At 40.4% G+C, this 23,021-nt stretch overlaps 2 protein-coding genes across 2 annotated transcripts; one reads left to right on the top strand and one right to left on the bottom strand.

The window, feature by feature from the left end:
* The first annotated feature begins 635 nt into the window (after positions 1 to 635).
* On the top strand, positions 636 to 7,751 carry tm2d3 (TM2 domain containing 3). The gene is made up of 6 exons (XM_084721158.1): positions 636 to 1,003; positions 1,560 to 1,661; positions 3,055 to 3,215; positions 4,278 to 4,452; positions 6,144 to 6,219; positions 6,326 to 7,751. The coding sequence occupies exons 1-6, from the start codon at positions 898 to 900 to the stop codon at positions 6,489 to 6,491; spliced, it is 786 nt and encodes a 261-aa protein (XP_084577284.1). The 5' UTR covers positions 636 to 897; the 3' UTR covers positions 6,492 to 7,751.
* Positions 7,752 to 14,511: 6,760 nt separating this feature from the next.
* larp6a (La ribonucleoprotein 6, translational regulator a) lies at positions 14,512 to 22,549 on the bottom strand. The gene is made up of 3 exons (XM_084721136.1): positions 21,744 to 22,549; positions 18,674 to 18,872; positions 14,512 to 16,452 (listed from the first exon to the last, which is right to left on the bottom strand). The coding sequence occupies exons 1-3, from the start codon at positions 22,532 to 22,534 to the stop codon at positions 15,355 to 15,357; spliced, it is 2,088 nt and encodes a 695-aa protein (XP_084577262.1). The 5' UTR covers positions 22,535 to 22,549; the 3' UTR covers positions 14,512 to 15,354.
* Between the last annotated feature and the right edge of the window lie 472 nt (positions 22,550 to 23,021).

Here is a 23,021-nt window from a genome sequence, read left to right as displayed (position 1 = left end):
ACTGTTGCATCATGAAATGTCCTTGCATTAAGCCTAGCATCAATTGTTAGTTAGTGATTACCAGTGAAGTGCATAGGTTTACAGTTATCACCAAGGAAACACAACGGTGTCACACAGTGAAATTTATTTCTCCATGGTTCCTCTTCTCCACATCAGTGCTCTGGGGGTTATGAGAGGACAGTGTTAGTGTTGTCTACAGAATTTATGGCCTACAAACACCGAATTTCACATTCTGACCAGAAACTTCATTAAATAAAAACCAATACGGATCACAGGGCTTTGTGGGCGGAGCCCAGTGGGCGTGGTAAGATGAGAACCAGGAAGTTACGCTGCTTGTTGTGGTATGTTTCTAGGACATGGGAAAGATAACGCACAGAAACGCTTATTCCACATCTTTTTGTTAAGTGTAGTCACGCTATTTTAGAACAAGGCTTTTGATGATGTTCTCTATTTTAATTAACTTCTTGAAATTGAAGCTGTGATATATGTCATACGTTGTTAAAATACTGACGGTAAAATATAAAAATTTGATAATCATAATAACAATGCCGTTATTTTCAAAATGACAGATTTTGAGATTGATGTTTATTGCAGTGTTTTTGCTGTAACATCTATTCTCAAACGTCACTTTGCCACGTTCTTAGTTATAAGAAGACGTAAGCTATATAAATTTATGAATGGAAAATGTAACAAACGTATTATTAGCAATTAGTGACGGCTTAGGACTTCTTCCATGGCATCTTCGGGTGCTTAAGGTAGCTGATCAAACAAACAGGGAAAAACAGTAGTCCTATAGTCGCTCATCTCCCCCCTCCTTTGCCTCTCTGGCACAGCATTGCTCACTCTCCATTTTTCCTACAGAACTTGAAAGCAGCCTTGGTTAGCTCTGCAGCAACAATGGCTACCAGCTGTCAGATATGGAGACCGGACCGAGGACGGTGCTTCAAAACCTACGGAATTGTTATCGTATTGTTTATGGACATGGTCTTACAGTGTGTTAATGGTATGGTTGTGAGGGTTGTTACGGATTTACACCATTTTGGCTCATGTATTGGCTAGTTTACTTTTGTTGTAAGCGCACTAACGTTAGCTTCCTCCCACTGCGTTAGCATTAAATGGTTAGCTAGCGGACTAAGCTAGTTAGCATCTAAAACAGTGACTAGCACTGATTGAACAGTTGTTTGTCTGATATCACAGGCATTTATTTACCCATTGTTTAATTTTCAATCTGTAGGAGCTAACAGGAACCTAACCGTCCCTGCTAGTTTGCTAGAAGTGTCTCGAGCCAGTTAGTATGTTTTATGTTATGTGCACATTAGCGAAGATGTTTTATTAAATAAATTCCTGCATTTTTAGTTTTAATACACATTCTGTGCAATTATATGATATTTATGTTAATACTGTGTCTGTCTCATGACACTTAAATGTAATGTAATACGTACATTATTTCCGCAATCAGCACATGTATTGCATAAAGCTAGTAGGTTTTTCATTAATTAGCATAGCAGGTGAGTGAGATGGTGGTGCTATACCTTCTTAATTGTCTTTTTAATTGTCAGGGTACCTGAGCTCTCCTCATGTTGGGCAGGAGCCCCCCTACACCAGAGATGCTCAGCATGGACCTGTCATCACCAGCCCCGTCGTCCCTGCTGCAGCCTCAGGTAAACACACCAGTCAATAATCAACATTAATAATACTGACTGTAGAGCTGCAACGATTAATCACATATTAAATTAATCATCAACTATTTTGATCAGCAATTTATTGGTTTGACTAATTTTTTATGTAAAAAAAAAAAAAAGTCTGACTTCAGCTTCTTAAATGTAAATATTCTTTGCCTTTGTTATTTCTCAAAAACAGTAAACTGAATTTAACTGCTTCAATACTATCTAGTATCAAGAAATATCTTGCCATCAAATACCAAATTTCGATATGGTTTGACAGGCACTTATATTTTTTATACAGTGCAATACGGTATAGATATTCTACCAGTTGCTTCATTTTAACCCTGGACCCAGTATTGAAGCAAAGGTATCAGTACCAGTATTGAAAACTGCTGACCCATACCCAGCCCTACCGGCTGCATTGTCCTCCTGTCCTGTCCCATGCACATCTGATGCCAGTTTGTGAAGTTTCCAGTCAGGATGCTTTCAATTGCTCTTCTGTAAAAGTTAAGAAGGCAAAATTCTTGTACCAAGTTCTTATTAAGTTTACTGAAGAAATACAGCTATTTCTGAGCGTACCAGGATGGAGATGTGTCATGTTCAAGCCAGTGTCTCTGTGATGATGATTTCCAGGGATCCTAAATATTACATTAAACTAGAGTATTAGATTGTGTAGTAGCACAGAACTACAAATAACGCAGCAAGGGGAGTAGTAGGTAATCTAAGTCTCAGGTTAATAATTTGTTGAAATTTCACAGATTTGATTAGCTTATTTGAAAGCATGCATAAATGCTCATAACCCCCAGAGTACTTTTCTACATTGGGGGGGGGGGGGGGGGGGGGGTACTATAGTAGCCTATAGAAAGAGATGCCTCATATATAGTCTGGGATTATAAGATGCAAATCAGTGTGTTTGTATACAGGCAATCTGGTTATGTCACCACTGTAATTTAGTGATTCAGTAGTTAGGCCTCATCTTTCTTAAACTTAATTTCAATGTCATAACATGTAAGCAAGACTGGGGAGGCTGCGTTTGCCTGTTCAGTTTGGACTGATCAACTTTTAAATGCATTTTCTACATCTTATATTTTAGTTTTTCAACTTTTCTTCTTTCTTTCTCTGTATTATATCTAAGAGAATATCACTCTTGTGTTTCAGTAGTTAAAATATACCAACTAAGCTGCAAGAATTTTCTGTTGTCGCCAGTGGGCAGCCATAATGAAGCAATCAGGAGTGGCTTTGCTCAAGTACTCTTTGATGGCTTTTCTGTTGAGGGCACAGTGTTAGTCATTTACCTCCCACAGCCTTATTTTCCCAGTTTGGCCAGAGATTTGATTATTCAGACCAGGAAAGAAATAACTCCTATAACTTCATGTTTACTGTTCTGCAGTGTCTCCTGCAGATGAAGAGAGCTACATGTCCAAGTGTCCCAGTGGGGGTCTGTGTAGTCGCCTGCCAGCTGACTGCATTCACTGCAATTACCACCATAACTGCACCTACAAGAAACCAGCCTCCTTTACTTGTAAACCCAAAAAAGGGGTTCACTGTATAGTAAGTACCAGTTCATATTGTCTGTTCTGCGTAGGTAGAGTAAGAGTGAAATATTTCTATGTATTAGTTTATACCTTGTTTTAGCTCCTTGTTGAAAAGGGAACTGAAACATGGTGCTTGTAGAAACTGGAAGTTTCTACCAAAAAAAAAAAACAAATAGTTTGTTGTCAAGAGAAAAAAGTGATAGTTCACCCAAAAATGAATTTCATTCAATATCTACTCACCCCTGTGCTGATGTGAGGATGGGTGAAGATCTCCACTTCACAAAACACTCCCAGAGCTTCAGTGGAAAACAGCGTTGCAGCCAGATCCAGTACAATTGAAGTGAATGGTGGCCAGTAAATAATACAAAACAAATGTCTCCATACTGCTCATGTGGTGTAATCCAAGTGTCCATAAGCTGCGACAAAAAATCTGACCCAAAAAGACGCCATTTACACCATGTTTTTAGCCTAAATGCCATCTGTAGCTTCTCAGACCTGATCCTCATGCACACACCTGAAGCAGGTACACAGGCTCTTGCTGAAGCGGCGCGGATGCAGCAAAGAAATGATGTTCCTTTTCTATGTCAAAGTCCTCTGACATTTTCTTCTTTGTTGAAAGTTTGCAAAGTCAGCTCTGCGTGTAACAAGTCACTATTTCTGAGCAGATCTCTCTCAGTTGTCTGAGGCTGCACGCGGACCTGGTCTGAGACGCTACAGTTGACATTTAGGCTAAAAACATGTTGTAAATGGCGTCTTTTTGGGTCAGATTTTTTTGTCGCAGTTTATGGACACTTGGATTACACCACATGAGCAGTGTGGACACATACTGTAGTTTGTTCTTTTTTACATTTTAAAACTGGTCACCATTCACTTCAGTTGTTCTGGATTTGGCTGCAACACTGTTTTCCGCTGAAGGTCCAGGAGTGTTTTATGAACTGGAGATCTTCACCCATCCTCACATCAGCACAGGGGTGAGTAGATATGGAGTGAAATTTCACTTTTGGGTGAACTATCCGTTTAATCAGCTGCTGTGATGCTTTATTTTGATGACTAACCTGCTGTTTTTGTGTGTTTACAGGGAGAGTCTGGACAGCAGCAAACCAACTTCTCTCTCTCCATCACCTGCCAGTTCTGCTGGCAGCTGGACCCATCCCAGTACCGCTGCTCAAACTCTACCAACTGTATGACTGTGTCCTGCCCACGCAAGCGCTACAACGCCACCTGTGACGTGTTAGACCATGTACATTGTTTAGGTACGATAACAATTCTGCTGTAAAACCTGCTTGGTTTCTTTACTGTCACTGGGGTAACTGTGTCTCTGTCACTGTAGTTGTTATGCAAAGGGCGTTTTACAGATTTTTTTCAGCCAGTTTACAAATAACCTTTTTGTCTAGAAGAAAAAGTGATCATTCTAACCATTCATGGTTGCCTTTAAGTTTTCTATGCAGGCTTAGGCAGTTGGTTGGATGATAATTGATGTGATAATGAACTATTTTTCAACCTGCACAACATGTATGGAGTTCTTCTGTCCTTATAGTTATTTGAATACATCATGGTTGCACAATTAATTGCAATATTATCAAAATCACAATATGGCCAAGTGCAGCATCCAAATTGCAGAACCACAACCAAATTGCATTTTTGTGAAAAAGGTGAAATGTGTGAGAAAACAGCATTAAAATGATTCACTGCTGTGCTGCAGAGATGCTGTGGCCTAAAACCTTCTTCTCCAGATGAAAGAAAACATGCTTGTTCGGTACCGACCCCAACAAATATTATATCATCACGATTTTAGGTTGTTTTTCTTTTCTTTTTTTTCACTAAAAATGAAAATTGTGGTGCAAAATGATCATTCTCACTAATCATATTGCAATTTCAGTCAAAACAATCACAATATGACTTTTTTTTACCATATCACGCGGCCCAAGTGATATCTAAAAGTAACACTGTAGAGTACTTAGGATTACTGTGTTGTTTTCAGTCCTTTTCCACAGGACCACATGCTTTCTAATTGCACTCTTAAGGTCTACCAGATGTTAATTAAGCAGATCACAGTTAACATTGTAACTGTTGATTTGCTAGCGGTTTATGTACTTTGTAAGTATTTTTATGAGTTTGCCCCCCTGTCCCTCATCAACTAGACACGGGAGACATTGTAAATTTTGGAATGAGAAAAAAAGACAAGCCTTTGGTGATAGAATTGCCGAGCATTTTTTCATTAAAGAGGCTTCCAGCAGCTTAATGAATAGTCTTAGAAGGAAACTAGCATTTGTGTTGAAGTATTTCTTTTATTTTGGCCCGTGATTTCATTAGGTTCAATATTACACAAGCTTGGAACCTAAATGGAAACCAGAAACACAATATTTCACAAAAATAATGTCAAAATTTCAATTCCAAGTTGAAATTGATTAAAATTTGCCAAATCAAAAAAATGATCTAAAACAAAAGCTGGACTGAGGAATCCCCCAGTTTTTTTGTTTGTTTGTTTTGTTTTTTTTGTCTCCTGCCTACTTCTATGAGTCTGGAGAAGAAGTAAAACTAAATACTAATACTAATACTAAATACTAAAAATACTTTAGTGTGCAGCTGCACTTTTCTATTGCTTGGAAGAAGAATTCGAAATATAAATAACGATTGTCAGGTCATAAAACAGTGATCTGTTCATATTTACAAGTCAGAACAATGGTGTAGCTGTCAGTGCTAAAAAATATTAAAATAGAAAATTAACTTGAATTGTGACCTTAAAATCAAAAAGTCAAACCATAACAACCTTAATACTTTTAAAATATTTTCTACATGTTGTGTACATCAAGGTAAATGTGTCTTTAGTTGTGCTAATTTGTTCTCCTGAAATGTTACTGTGGTTGTAGTTTTGTTAATTTCTTTGGGAAATGTTTTGAACATCATCAACTGTTTGCCAACCAAATTCCTTTTTCTTCTGTAGGTAAAAGACGCTTCCAGAAACGTTTGTTCTGTAACTGGACTGGTGGATACAAGTGGTCGACAGCATTAGCACTCAGGTAATCTTATACTAGTATCTCAGGAGTTCTGACCACCTTAGAAGCTGGAAACAATCTAAAAGAATCTTTTTGAATCATCTGTGTTTTCTCTCATCTCTCTCTGTAGCATCACACTTGGTGGTTTTGGAGCAGATCGGTTTTATCTGGGCCAGTGGAGAGAGGGTCTGGGCAAACTGTTTAGCTTCGGAGGCCTGGGCATTTGGACTCTGATAGATGTTCTCCTGATAGGTGTCGGTTACGTGGGACCTGCTGATGGTTCGCTCTACATCTGAAGCAAAGCTCTGGAGACATGGCTGGATGGTTTGTGCCCTCTTCTGCTTCACACCGCCTCACTCTCAAAAGATCGAAGATCTGAGATGCTGTGTTCTTAGCACGTTTGCCTGCCCAAGCTCGCTGTGCAACACGTCCGCATCCCATCTGCTATCAGACAGGAAGTGTTTTCCTCATTACACCAACGATGACTCTACCCACACAACCATCAGATCAATCCCAATCATTCTGCGTCTGTCTCCTGTTGAGATTCTGCAGATGGAGCTGTGCAGGGGGATGAGGAGCCAGTAATTATGTCTGTCTGGTTGGTTTGACCTAACTGGTGGTTAGGCTCTGTCATGCTGATAGTATAGATAGGTTTGGCTTCCTGTGGAGAGGCGCTTTTACAGACATCCTGCCGCTTTGGAGCCGCGTGTTGCTCCTCCCTTTTTTGCAAGGTAAATGCATCAATGGGGGTCACATGGTAACCATAGCTACAGAGCTTTTTATGGTGACACTGAACACAATAGACACACTGAAAGGTCATATTTATGTCCTGAATACACAGAAGGGAACATTTTAAGTTGATCTTTTTGACAACAGATCTGTTCTTGTGAATGATTCCAACGGTTTTTACTTTTATTTTTTCCTACATTGAGTCAGCAGTGCAGGCCACAACTGTAAGAACATTACCCTGAGGGTTGAAAAAATGATACCATGGCTTTTCAAAAGCTCAAAAAATATTGGAAAATGAATGTTTATTGTTAAAATTCATATGTTATATAAATAGATATGTAAGAGCTACTTTATGTTCATGCAGCTACTGGAGCTTTTAGAGAACCAGAAAGAAGTGCAGGGGCAAGACCTATAATTTCTGTCATCATCACTCACTGCAACATGTAGTCAGAGTTTAGGGATGTGCACAGTGTATGTATGTGAGTGTATGTTTGTACATGATAAACATCACGGCACCTCAAATGTGTTGCACTAGCAAACTGCAATTACTTGTGGTTTCCCGTGAGGAGGCATTGGAGATATCCTGTGCAGTCGACTGATATTTTTCCTCAAACTTATTATCAATCTTTAAATTGTAAAAAAAAACAACCCACAAATCTTCATGTACTAACACTGTAAGATCTTTGCTTGGCACTGTGTGACACCAATGGTCTCAACTCTCACTCCATGTAAATATGTTTTCTGTTTTCAGTGTCAGGTCACTTTAATCTGTTTGAACACCGTAAATGACATTTTTTAAGTTATGTAAATAAAACTGTGACATATCATATGTCTCTATTTAATTGTACTTGCAGGACTAACGGATTGTTAGTGGATATGCAAGAACCGTGGCTAAATGTTGGAATTGACTCCTTGGTTTATGGTGGTTTTTCATGGGTTCACACTGGTGCAGTGCACCATTTGGTCAGGATTTGCAGTAAGACCAGAGTGGATTTTGAAGGCATGAGAAAGACTGAACAAGCCATCAGCTGAAGAGACTCAACACATTTTTTTTCCTTAGATCTGTATGTTGAGAAACCACATACTAAAAGTACAGCTGGGCAATATATCAGTATTGATATCATGATATGAGACTAGATATTGTCTTAGATCTTTGATATCATGATTTCCTGATTTTAAAGGCTGCGTTAAAGTAAAGGGATTTAGTTTTCTTAGTTTTCCTAGCTGTTCCGTTATTTGACTTTACCCATTTTGTCATCATGTTCACAAGGGCTGCCACCATTTGAGATTTTCACTGTATCTTTATCGTGGCCAAAAGAATAGCAATATCCATCCAGAGATAATAATGATGCTGTAAGTCAGATTCAACTTTAACCTTGTTTCCTGTGTGTTTTGTATCTCTTTTGACAAACACAGTTACACTCAAATTACGAGAGTAAGGAGGTGGAGAGAATCTGTAACTGTACAAAAAGTGTAAACCACATCCAACTTCAAGTCCCTCCGAATACAGATACAGAGACAGATCGTTTTGTTGGTTGAACAGATACGGATAAATGACATCTCTATGTATGTAATTTTTAAAAGGTATATTGTAACACCCCTGATATCCACATGCTTCTAATTATTTATTCATTTATTATAGTGGTGAAAGCACACATAGTCAGGAAAGTGTTGCAATATTGACGTAACTGGTCAAAATGATAATGACTAATGTGGCTGTTTGTGATAGGAGCGCAGAATTGTTTCCATGACTCCACATTCAAAACCCCTCCCCTTTTTTCTGTCTCTCTCCAAAGGTCTCATCAATACATTTAAAAAGAGGTCAGAGGTCAAGCATCGTCTCAGTGGAGGGAACTTGTGCAGGACAGGTGCTCTGTTCGGGGTCACGAGCTCGGGCCTTCTGCTTGAAAGCTGACAGGAATTCAGAGCTCTATTATTAGCTGAGGTCATTTTCACAGATGTCTGTGCCTTTTCTCATATTGAACACAGTGAGTGGTGCCAGAAGCCAATGTTCCTCACAGATGTGTGACAGAGGAAGGGGGTCAGGACCTAGTGGCCGAGGAGAAACACTCCCTTCCTAAACAAGTGCTCTTTTTGAACAAGGCACTGAAAATGCCAGGGACAGTGGTTAGACATGTTTAACAGTGAGTGACAGTTGACTGGTTATTTCAGTAAATCAATTATAGTTTTTTTTTTTTTTTTTTTTTACACAACAGCACTATTTAATTCAACAATTCATGTAGACTGCACTCATGTTATATAATGCGAAGAAGGGAAAAAAGAAATCGAGGGAAAAAAAATCATTTCCTTTCTGGTAAGTTCTTGTTTTTTGTGTCGACTTTTCCAATTGGCTGCTTCACTGAGACTGTTGTATATTTACTCCACCCTAATTCTAGTTCCTCAAATTTAACGCCACCCACTCGCAGCCACTAGAGCTCCCTCCCACAGACTGATGCAAGTGTTTGTCATATACTCTGAGCTGAGGAGGAGACACGAAATGCTTACCTATATTCTGCAAGACATAACCGATTTTTTCCACCTTTTGGAAGACTGTTATTTAAATACTGACAACAGGCTTTGTAATCCTGCATCCACAAGATGCTTCCTGTGATTGTTGCCACTCACTGCCCCAGCATGACCTCACTTTGTGTGAATCATACCGTGTGATTATGTGTTGGCATGAACACGTTCACTTGCAGTACGTGTCATTTGGCATAATATTTTATGCATTCTGATGCATGTGTTTGTACATAGGCTGCATCTGTGTATATGCATGTAAATATGAATAAATTGATTCATGCTTCATGTACTTACACCAGTATAACTGTGATAATTTAATCGATTAATTAGATTAGATTAGGTCTAATCAGAGTTTAGCAAAACTAGCATTCAAATTGAGCAGTGTTCTGTTACACTATTAATGTTTAGTGCTGTAAATAGAAGATGCCTGCTTAACCAAATCAATTAAAAATAAATTCAAGTACTGTTGGGATGAGCGTTGTTCCAATACCAGTATCAATATCAGTATTGGCAAGTACAGAAGTCTAGGCACCAATCTGATACAATGTAATTTATTAACCTCAAAACAGAACCCTGCCACTTCTCAGTGGTGTCAACTACGCCTTTTTTTTACCGCAGGATGGCGAGGTCATGTTCCATGGCATTCATTCCCGTGCAACAATGAGCAATCATAGCAATTATACCACATCCATACACAGTTAGTGTATATATGATATACATGTATATATATATATATAACAGGTAACTTTTTGCCTCTTTTTTCTTACAGCTACTGGAAGGAGCTTTCATATCCTGTGAACAAAAGCGGTGGCATTTCCATTGTCATAACCATGAAAAATAATGGCAAAAATTAATTTATATGAATAAAAATCCTCCCCTGCTTCTTTTTAACTGGCTAACTACCTCACATAATGTGGGCTGTTTGACCCTTTCACCTGATTTCAAGGACTATCCAACCCAGTGGTGAATAACTATACAGAAATAGCCACTCTTATTGTGGATGGCCTTGTTTGTTTATGTTGTTCATAAAGACGCATTAGTAATAAACTGAGTTTCATAATCAGTTGAAGATTGTGTAAAGCAAAAATAATTGTGTGTTCTGAGTTTGTCACACTAGAGACATATTATTATGTTGTTACTAACGACCCAACCAAATTTGAATGATTAAAAAAAATTAAGTGTATAAAATTAGATCTCAAAATCTTTCTCTGCTCTGAAACACTGGGGGTGTGTCCGCTCCACTGTCTCAGCATCAAACACCACTATGACCTGAAAATGATCTGAAACATGGACGCTCTGTTATTGAACATATCCAGACGTTTGAGCCACCAGAACCAGAGGACAAAGACAAGACTGTTTTTATCTGTTTCAGGTTGTTGGAACTGAAGTGAACAGCTGGCTGATTTGGACTGAGTGAGTCGATTAAGGTACATTCATAACTTACCATTAAGGAGGGTGAGGTGTTGCTGATGTGTCGGTTCACGGGTTTTATATAGTCCATATTTCAGGCCCACCCAAAAAATCCTGACCATAGCCATCATGAATGCTAGTCTACCAGACCAACTCCACAACTCAGCCCAACAGTTTAACCCCCCTTTTTTCTTTACATGATCTTTAGAATTCGCATTGTTTGCTAGATAGCTAAAAAAAAAAAAAAAAAAACATTGTTTGCTAGCTAACTAAAATTGGTCAGTAGGGCTAAAGTCCACATAATGGCTCAGCAGAGAACTATGTTGCTCGATCCATGTCAAAAGACAGCTATTTCAAAAGTTAAACAACAAAAAAACTCCTCAAGGGTAAATGTAATGTTAACACTGGGTCATGTTTTAAATTGGAGTTTAAACTTTTGGTGCAACAGAATTGCATTTCATCTATGTTTAGCGTAAAAACTAATAATTATAAATCTATATAAATTATAAATCTTAACAACAAGCTAGTTTAAAAGTTTGGCACAACATAAATAAAGGTTAAACCATGATTTAAGCAGGGTTGGAGGATTTTGGAGGCCCCTGTGGAAAAAGCAATCACGTTTCTGCCATAATAAGAGCATAATATAATGGCAAATATAAAATTATGTAAATAAAAAGCTCCTCCTTCTTCCTTTGAACTGGCTAATGTACTATTCACATCGGATTTCAAGGAAAATCTGACCTAGTGGTAGCCATTAAGAACCATAGAGAAATAGCCATTCCTTTTATGGATGGTCTTGTTTGCTTATGCAGGTCATATAGAAGCATCAGTATTAAACTCAGACTGATTCATTATCAGTTAAAATCCTTGTATAAGCTTTAAGTAATTTCTATAATACCAAAGTCAAACACAAAGCTGGATGGTTCTACTCTTTGATCACATCATGTTTGTGAATATCAAGTCTGGAGTAAATTGCTAAATTACTGTGCTAAATAACTTTTTATTCATACATCAGTGATTACTGCCAAATTATAAGTAATGGCCAGAGTGATATTTGGTTTTGCCATTATCTCTCTTTATGATATCCCTATTTGCTGTGCGTATGAAACCATCCTTAATGGTAATTACATAGCACTTTGTATGATGAGAATAATAATTTCATTTTGTGGCATTTATCCCAAACAGTCGTTATTCACACTGTTAGAATGAACAGTCATTGGGAGTTCAGCGAACATATTGTCTGTCAAAGATAGATGGTATCACGACTTCCTGATTTTGAATTGCTAATCATGCAGAGAAGAGAACAAAAGTTTATTCATCTCTCTCTTATGCAATCCCACTTAGTCCAAATGCAGCTCTGAATTTGGGAGCATCGGTTCTGACCCTCTGTATTCACCAGTGCCAGACAGATTGTGTCCTCCCATTATAAGCACTCCTACAGGAGATATCCAACAAGAAGAAGTGGATAAACACAATACTGTAACCACATGAATTCAAAAGTCTAACCACTCTGTAAGCATCCGAGTGTGTGCTCCTTTCTCTCGCCACTTGGATGGTTGCTAAGGAGCATTTGAAGCCACCTGAGGACACAACAGAAATCTTAGTGCTATAAAAAGTGATCACCACACCTGGACCTTTGCTTTTTGTTTCGTAACACAACACTGAATCACAATGGACTCATTAAATATTTTGACAGTAATCAGCAGAGAGGACCATTTCATGATTAAATGAAAACAAAGCTCTACACTATGATCTAAATTAAGAATAAATAGAAAACACAAAAGGATTGATTGCGTAAGTGCCCTTGCTATGACTTACACTGTGTTTCCACTGCACGAACTTGCCCCACAGACTAGGAACCTCTGCTTGAACTGTTTTTCCACTGCAGAAACCAGAGTCTAAATTAAGTTCCAGGGACATTATTTTAACCTTCGAGATGTCCCTGCTCAGGGGGTAATAGTTTTTTTTTTGCAGCATTTTATTTCAGTTGTTTTTAAAAATCTGCATCCATAAACCAGTTTGTTTTTTGTTCATTGTGCTTCAACACAACAACAATCATGTCTCCAACGAAAGTACTCACAATTTTTGGTCCAAAGAACTACTTTTCAATGAGCTAAAAGGTTCCTTCAGCCTGTTGTCATCTGCTTTTCCATCACAGTCTAAAGACCTGAGAAGATTAGGCAAATTAGTCAGTTTTGCACACAATTATAAAATTATTAAAGACAGCCTATTTGTTAAATACTTCCTCCATAACTCTATGCTGATAATTGTGTTGGTATTCAACCAATCAGAAAAGTTCAGCACTGCAAGCCCCATGCCCAAAATTCCTGTGCTTTTGGAAAGTACTATCCTATCTATCTTAGTCCTTAGGCAAAATTCCTGCAGTGGAAACATGGTGATGGAGTTAAAGAAAAGACTGTTGGACTGACCTTATATGGAGTTACGGTTGTTGTATAGTTGTTGTTGTGTGCAAAATGCAAAAATAGCTGTCGCTTTTTCATACATCAGCAGACTACTTTGCCTGATCTTTGCAGGTTTTAAGACCACAGTGGAGTTCCTGTCACTAAAAGTTCTGGTGGAAACGTGGCTATTTAAAATCAGCACTTCGGGAGCCAATACTGTTTTTAAAGGCACATAATTAGTTGAATGGAGATCACCTGTATGTCATTCCAGACAAGTCTGCAGTGAAGCTATCAAATAGTACCAAGAGGTCTATGGACACTGAGGGAGCCACAGTATTACATGGCAGGGCAAGAGCTGCAACTAGCTCACATGTAGATAGGCGTTTCCAGAGGGAATGTGGGAGACTTTTGACACAAAGAGTAAGATAGCCCTCCAAAACTGAGATTTTGTCCATCATACATACTTAATCCTTTGATGCAAGACAAATCTGAGCAAAATCCACTGCAGTCTGCAAGAGAACTGTGAAAGATGATTTATTTTCCAGCAGGAAAACAACCCTGGACGTAAAGCCAAAGTTAAGACAGGAATGTACTGTTTTCAACACAACAATGACAGTGTCCAATTCAGAACCCAGACCTCAATCCAATCAAGAATCTGGGTTGAGAAAAATAAAAATAGGTGGCTGTCCAGATGTGTAAACCTGACACAGGCCCATTCAAACTAAAAGCTGCAACTGCTGTCAAAAGGACGCCTCTGCTACACATCGTCTGAAAGTTTTGACTACTTATACAACTAGTTATTTGGTGTGTTATATTTGAATTCAATCTGGATAATTTGTAGATATTTTCACATTACCATTTACTGTGCCGTACAGTTAACAGTATATTCTACATGACAAATCAAAGGGTAGTATCTACCACTTTTTGGCATTGTACTAAGATACAGAAAATTTGAATTAATTATTTGTGCCAACTGGTCTGCTCCACCATTTTGTCAGTTGTATGTTCCTCATGGAGGGCTGATATATCTTATAATCCAACAATCTTATCATCCACCCATCTGTGCACTCCATTTCAAAAACACACCAGTGTGCCAAGTCTGCTTTACAAGGCTGAGAAGCTTCTACAGTCTTGGCAAAGCAACGACATCTTGCTTAGATACTGAAGTAAAAAATGGAAGCGTGGATCAAGGTTGTTTCAGACCATCATGAACACCTCAAAATGTGTCACAAACAAAAGAGAAAGTCAGGCCAACTGCAATTTTAGTGATTTATTTGTACAATTGTAATCTCACTGTACAAATGCCCCAGCTCAGATGCAAGAATTCTGCCTGACCTGATCCCTCAAACCTCACTGCGAGCTTAGACTGATGGAAACACATAATGCCAAGAAAAAAAAAAAACAACAACATAAAAATAAAGCTAAAAAAATAAATAAAGCAACTATCTGCCAAACAAACACTTGCAGGGCTAGAGGATACCCCTCCCAACAAAATGCCAGAGCTTACTGAAAATACTGAAATTAAAAAAGGCAAAATAAAAACTAAAAAACATCATGTCCAAGTTTGACTGTCCAACCTTTTATGGCAGTGGAGTGATTATGGCCTCAGTTTAAACAGCATGTAAAAATGGAACTCACAGTAGACAAAAACAGAAAAGGCATATGGTGATATCTCTATCAAGTCCATGTGCCAATGCCACGTACACATTTATACACCATCCACAGACAATGTTGTGAGCTTTTACACACAAGACAGAGGACACTTTTCAATTTTAAAAAAAGAAAACTAAAGTGGAATTCCGTCTCCAACCCGCCCCATGTAGAACAGACAGCAATGGAGATGACGTGGTCCATTTCAAAGCAATATCAATTTACATTCACTCAAATTTCCATTAGTAAACCACTAATGTTACCATGGTAACTCAAAACATCGTATAAAAATATAACAAAGACTGAAAACTGATGCACTCCAACAAAAATATATCTACACAGTCTCAAATGTGGGGTGGGGGCTGAGCGACACGGCCAAGAACAGCGCATATTTCCCATCTATCATTTTATTTCTGGGGGTGGGGAATGCATAAGGACGCTCCACATATCATGTCTGAGTGGCAGCAGTCTTTCCCCGCTCGCCAACAGTGACACAGTGAAAGCCCCGGGTTCCGTCAGGGCCCCGTGGCAGCCTCATTACGCCTGGTGGCAGGCCGTCGGCGTTCTGGATCTTTCGACCCAGCATGGGGCTGCCGACCGGACTGCTCTCCTGAGACGCCACCTGCTTGCGCCGCTGCACCCATGGACTCCCTGAAGGGGTGAGGCTACTGTCTGAGGAGTAGTCTGCCCAGCGGCGGCCAGGCTCGGGGCTCAGTCTGCCCTCAGTGGCTAAAGGAGACTTTTGGGAATGAGGAGCTTTGCGCTGAGGGCAGGGGCTGCCGCGGGGGCTCGACCAGGGGCTGTTCCGCGGGGAGATAGCAGGACTCAGGTGATTGTTCTGGAAGGTGATGCCCGCAGTGGTCGGACTCAGCTTATTGCAGGACTGGGACTTCCTGGCCAGCCTAGGGGAGGTGGGGTTGCTCTCAGTGTCTGAGGAGCTGCAGGCTGAGTCATCCCCATGGTACTGGAGCTCTCGTACTCTGCTGTTGAGCGAGCGACTTTTGCGCATCCCTCCCTCCTCGCGTGGTCGCTCTTTGGGTACCTTCTTCTTGGGCGGCTTGGTGCCAATCAGGACTACTTTTAACCCCAGCGTACTGGCCCCTCCATCCTCGCTCCCCACTGCTTCATTGGCTTTCACAGCCGCCTCCACCTCTTCAAACTCCACAATGGCACACTCCTCAGTGCCGAGCTGAGTGTAGCGGCCGCTCAGCCTCTTCAGGTCGGCCGGCAGGTCCTTCCCGGGCTTCAAGACTCTGACGGAGGCGATGGTGCCGTATGTTCCAAACGCCTTCAGCAACAGCTTCATCAGCTGCTCCTGCTGAGTGGCTCCTCCCTCGCCGGCTCCATTGTCCTTAGTGAGAGCAGCCAGCTCCGGCCACCTCTGCAAATCACTCAACAGGAGCATGCGGCTAGGCAAGGACTCGCTGGCAAAGACTGGCACTGCAGATTTACGCCGCACCTTACGCCCCTCATCATTCAGCTCGAGTATCTTTGAGTGTCTCAGAGCGTACGCAGTTGTTCTCCAGTCACGGGTCAAGTGTTTCACCTGCAAAGAGACAATGCTTGTGTTACATGGGTGAGATGTTAAGTGGTTTAAGAGGGTCATCCCATGACCTTTAAGTTATAAATTTAATCCTTGCAACAGCTTCTCTTTGAACAACAATAAGCTTAAAGGCACATTTCACCTCAAAATAAAAAAAATACATAATTTTCTTCTAGCAGTAGCAAGGCTCAACAATAAGAATTTCCCACTTGCCTGGGTCAAGTAAAATGCCATGTCGGACTCATACATTTAGCAACTAACTTGCCTGACCAGGCAAGTGGTAAGAAAAAAAAGACTTAAGCTATTAAACTATTTTGATTATCGATAATTGTTTAAGTATTTTTTTAATGCCAAAATTCTAGTTTTAGCCGTTCAAATATAGAGATTTCCTGATTTTCTTTGTTTATTATATGTTATGGATTGACAAAACAAGACATTTAAAGACATTACCTTGGATTTTGAGAAACTAGGATGGACATTATTTACTATTTTCTGACATTATAGAATTGCAGCCCTAGATTAAACATGACAATTAGCTTGAATCTTTGTTATTTGATAACTGATGATAAATAAGCCAGCAATTGACTCCAGGCAAGTAAATTTCTGGCCTACTTGCTCAAAAAAAGACAAATGCCAGCCCTGCTATAGAGCCATTTATCCATCTAGATACATCTAGTAGAAAGAAAGTAGTTCCTATATGAAACTGTTCACAACATGGGTGTGTGGATTATCTAAAGTAACTGGGTCATGATTTCTGGAGAGACACCGGTGTTGAGTTTTTCAAATCTAGAGTCATCTAGTTCCATTACAGTCAAGAGCAAGCAGACATCTCTATGGCCGATTTCTCCAAAGCCCTCAAAAACAATCTGGATTGATAGCACCAAAGGTAAGAGGAAAAATATGCAGTTTTGATTTGGTTTTGAACAGTCACTTTAACAATAACTTAAACATTTCACTCAGTAATGTGTGCTGCCTTCCTTTCCGTCCTGAATCAATATCTGTACTGATGAGATTATAACCGATTCAACACACAAACATCCTGACTTCACTGCATACTCAGTTCCCCGCTGTATAATTTGCTCGTGCTTAAAATGCGTCACCTCAGTGTTGTCAAGCTCATATCTGAAGGATTGTTTATATAAAAAGGAGCGTGGGGACTGAGATTACTTGTGGAATAAACAGAAAAACAAATCTGCATGCATGAGCTTAAAGTAGCACCAGCTGTCGTGAATCGATGTGAGAATATCATTGCACTCCAACTACTAGTCATGTTGATATTAGAAGGAGCCAGTCATTGATATTCAGTCCTCAGTTTCTCAGCCTCAACGTCACTGAGAAATAAAAATGGCCTGAAGCTTTATCCAGATTCCCATTTTAAACCAATTTTCCTCAGCCTCGCTTTAATTTTCTAACAATCCAGCAATCTGGATCGTCACTTTAGTGATCCAACATCATCTATGCCGAAAGTGAAAACATTAATTCATGTCACCATCTTCAAGATAAGAACTTGTCCGCTAACTTGTTGCTCTCGCTGCAGCAACATTAGCTGCTCTGTTTCAGTGTTTTGCTGAAAAAACAAAAAAAAGGTACATGCAGTCTGAAATTCAACCCTCGTTTTCTGTCAGGAGATGCAGTGAATGAAGTCCCGCATTGAATACTTGTAATTTCTTAAGCTATGGGTAGAGGAAAAGGCTGCTAGCTGGTAGGCTAAGTTAAGCACTGTAGAATGTCATAGGCTTGAGCCAATAATGGTGACTTGCAAAAAACAACATCACCCCCTATAACCCTTGAAAGTTATTAAGCCGAATTTTATACTTTTGTCAACTGCACAATAGTTAAAGGTGTGATGCAATGATTACTGGATTATTGATTGCAAACTATTCTGATAAGCAATTAAATGCAAAAAAGTTAAAAAAAAAAGTGTGTGTGAGTCTTAAATGTGTTTTTTTTACTCATCTGACAGTAAACTGAATATCTTTATGGATAAAACAAGACATGTGAGAATGTCATCTTGGGCATTTTTAACCATTTTCAGGCATTTTATGGGCCAAACAATTAATCAATTAATGGAAAAAAAAACAAACAAATTAATAGATTCTAAAAATAATTGGTAGTTGCAGACAGACACCCAAAGAATCGGTATAACATCATATTGTGATAAAACTTGTGATTATTTCCCGTTATGTTTAAAGACTATACCCATGTGCTTTGCAGCACTAGTTACCTTTTTGAATGAAGTCAGCAACTTGACGCTGACAAAGCCGAGTTTGTTGCGTCTGACATGTTTGAGCAGGAAGGCGTCATGCTCCAGGTTCTCATCCGACAGGTAGTACTCGATCTGAGTGACCAGCTTCTGGATGAGCTCTGGATCCGGGGGCTGCCAGCTCTCCTCCTCCAACTCTCCTCCACTGGTCCCTGCCCCGCTGTGTGTGGGAAGACAACACGCATCACAGTCAACAGAGATTCTCTAGTACGTCACTGAAACGGCAATGTGTTTCATATTCTGAACTGCCAAAATTACAACTGTTACACATTTCACTTTCATTAATACAATAAGCCAGAGGCTTACAAGTTGTTGGCAGGAATACCCAGTCATCCTGCCATTTCTCTCTGCAGCTGACGAGCTGCCTCTCCAGCCATGCCTCAGCGGCAGACCTCGACACCAGTGTCCCACCATCCTGGAACTGCCAAGACCTCTCCATCTGAAGGGTGCAGAGTCACAGGCTCTCCCTCCCACACAGAATATGGTGGCTAAACAAGTCAGCTTCACGCAATTTACAAAAAAAAATGGTACCAGCACTGCTTAGCTGAGGCTTTTAGGCACAATTTGCTCTCACTCAGACACCTGGCTGACGCTGTGAAGCGGCACAGTCAGTCAGGTAGCCTTGCAGATTAGAGTGAGGGTCTGAATGAAATTTTGTGGATGACTCATCACCTCCTCCAGCCTCCTCCCCTCCTTCCCTCCCTTGCACAACCTCAGTCAACAGCTTTCCAGCAGGCTGACCGCACAGCTGGCACGAGCCCACTGCTTCCCCACGACTTCAGACACAGACGAGCATAAACTGCACTTACAGAAGAGAATACTGTCACTGTTTGCACATGCATACGTTTAAATATGTAAATGTAAGAAATTACAGCAGAGATGTCAGGGATACTGAGCATTTTATAAAAGATAAATAGGCTGTGGTGAACTCTCAAGTAGAGCCTGGATTTTTGGGGCAAATACTGATATTAGAGAGTAAAAAATTTGGTATATAGTGGCCACTATTCTTTATTGATCTATTTAAAATACAAAATGATAAAAATGATCAGCACTGAAACTTTCACTACTATTTGACAATTTTAATAACCATAAATAAAAAAAAAATACCACTTGAATCAAACACAATATGTTAGTTAGTTAGCTACTAGATGTCTCGCTCAAATTAATATAATAACAGATATAGTTTGATGACGTGAAGTAGTGTGGCATTATGGGAGCTGTTTTCGTCAGTTTAACAACCACCATTACTGATGAAAATCTGACAACGCAAGCAGAAATAATTCTCACGGACAAGGAAATATTAAATTTTATTCACATTATATTTAGTTACATTCACAGACTTCCTCTCTCACTCTCTGATCTAGTTCATGCTTTCCTGGAAGTTGTAGCAACTAGCTACCAACGGCTAGCAGGAAACATACAGTTACCTTGAATAAATTTCTTTGCGTTTGAAAATTGTTTGCATTTTTAGACATTTTAATTTGGAAATGAAAGACTAAACTTACATAAAATTGTACAAAAACCTAGAGCTCAATGGACGCATTGGTTGGTTCTGTATCAGCATGTGTCTCCAGCATATTTTCTTTTTTCAAACAGAACAATGCAAATCGTTTTTATTCATTAACTTTATAGGCAACATTTTATGCATCTTCTTCTTAACCCAAGTTTGATACATACATATTTTTGTTTTTATAGTTATTTACAATGATTAAAAATACCAATTAAAAGTCACTGTTTGGGTGACCTGATGTCATTTTGGACAATAAAGTAATGTTTGATAACGACATTTGAGGGTTCACTGCGCAAAATGCACTTAAAGTATACTATATTTGTTCTGTATAAGAATATCGGCCAATATATCGATTTCAGATTTTTTTTAACCCCCCCAAAAATCACAAAAACTAAAAGATAATTTGCACTGTGTTGTGTAAAGACATGTACACCAGTACAGATATAAATGATACAGATGTCTCAAGCCAATATTGGCTGACAGTATCAGCTGACTAATATCTGTCTGACTCTTCTCAAGTCACCATAAGTAGTACACTGCAAGTCTCTGAAGGAATGTTGAGGTACTACATAGGTGAAACTACAGCATGTACAGACAACTGACAAAGTGCACTTTACTCTCTTGCTCCCAGCATGTTTCATATCAGGTTTAAAGATCTTTAAATGCATCCTGTGTGGAAAAACGTGTCTAACGCACCGGCCTGCGCAGGTGAAACCGACACCCTTTATTTAAGCCACAGAGCCATTGAAGGTGTAATCTATAAGCAAACAATGACTGGTATGGAGATTTATTTTCCCCTTTGGCCTTCCTCCTGTCACTGACTCACTCTTTGCGCACGTCGTCCGAGTGTGGAACTTATAGGCCAGAGGATAAAAATAGCAGGTCATGACGCAGGGGAATTAGATTAAAGTGAAGGTGCCATCCTTTATCTTTGTCTCGGGCTCTCTCAGGTGTCTGGTCATACAGCCTACAGGTGGTTCAACACTTCCCCAGCCCGCCATCCCACCCAGAACATAATCATAATAATAATATCCCTCAAGTATGTCATCTATTATCCTCCCCGCGCATTGTGATGCCTTTTGTCTTGTGTGTGAGCCACCTGACAGGATTATTCTAGTCCATTTGTACAGTGTCTTTCTACACAGCTGGCATTCTTTCAGTGAAACAAAACAATCCAACAGTACCCACGCTGCTCGTGTGCTGGCAGCTCACCAACTCAGGTTACGGGCCAATACAGTAGCTATAAAATCCAAGGCAGAAATAGACTAGAGGGGTTCCAACAACCTTGATATCAAACGTTTCATTCACCCTTCAAACTCAATGAACCCAGTCTGCCTGTCTTGGCATTTGCGGAACGGACTTTACGCAATTTATTTGACAATTTTGTGAATGTAAAAAGTCTGCAAAGGCAAAGAAAATTGTTTGTTACCCAAATACTGACGTACCTGACTCGTACTTATAGTTTACAAACGGTGTTATGACCTCAAATGTTACTAACACAAAGTATCAAATGAGTCAAACCTTGACTTGTCATGTCTTCCGATCTCGTCCTCACTACAGCTGCCTCCAAGAAAGTCAATATTATTGGATGACACTTCCTCGGGTTCCTCGTCCTCCGCCGCCTGGATGGCCACTGTGATCGTCACCGTCCCCATCTCCTGCGAGTGCTGATCCACGGTGATTACCTCATCGATGCTCCGCTCCGCTGACGCATCCGAGGCGCACTCCGCCGGGTTCGGGTTGGGGATCCCCACGGACCCGCTCATGTTCCTCGGATAAGTGGAGCCGCTCCTTTCTCCGCCCGCTCCCTTCCCTCGCTCGGCTGTCGTAGCAGCAGCAGCAGCAGCGCCTCCCTGGAAGCTTTTAATCTCGCTCGACTCGAAGGCACAGACAGGATACGGGGTGCGTAAAGCTGCCGCACGACGTTTCTTCGGGCACCAGCGATGGCGGAGGAGGACCCAGGGGGCTCCGAAGACGCGCTCCACGGCTCGCCAGAGACCCCCGATCCAGATCCGACCCGACGGAGGGCCCTGAGGAGCAGCGGGGCTTGTAGCAGCCGGCGAGACGCAGCCTGGAGCTGGTGAGACCAACGGGCTGGAGCCTCCTCGGGCTTCTACTGCTGCTGCTGCTGCTGCTGCTACTTCCTCATATGTAAGAGGCTTTCTGCTTTTGAAACGAGCTCTGGGATTGGGCCGCGGCAGCGTCGTCTCTTCGCACTCGCTCCCAACCCACAAGCAGAAGCTGACACAAAGCCAAGAGGGAGGCAAAAGGAAGGAGAGGCAGCGCATGAAGGCGTTCACTAAGGCGTGCATGTTTCCCCTTTTCTTTTTTTTTTTTTTTGAAACACACACAGATTTTACACACAGAGTGAGTTGTCTTTTTTTTTTTTTCTGTGAAGACACGACCGTCCCGTTTACACGTCTCTAAGTAGGGGAGCAAATGCACGTGCTCCTCTCGGGCCTAATTAGAAAATTGCCGTGCCAAGGACGACCCCTTCTCTAACGCCGCTAATTGGATAATATGCTTTCAGCGGCTGATAGCACGCAAGTGGTGCAAGTGTGCCTGAAGAAAGGTTAAAACACATGATTAGATTTAGGTATTCATAGAAGTCAAACCAGGAATTGAAAGTAGACAGACGCGTCGTAGGAGATAAACTCCAGTAAATTCAGTTCATCCACTTAGAAATGAGGCTAAAAGTTTACTCATCTGTGTTCAACTGTATCAATCAAGGGCAGATATTTCATGCTACTATTGGTGGTGGATCAGGAACACAGTGGTGGACTTAGGATGTCTGAGGGG

Source organism: Lutjanus erythropterus, chromosome 1 (assembly GCF_056507025.1).
Source record: "Lutjanus erythropterus isolate fLutEry1 chromosome 1, fLutEry1.hap2, whole genome shotgun sequence".
NCBI lineage: Eukaryota > Metazoa > Chordata > Actinopteri > Lutjaniformes > Lutjanidae > Lutjanus > Lutjanus erythropterus.
This window is presented reverse-complemented; position numbering and strand designations above follow the sequence as displayed.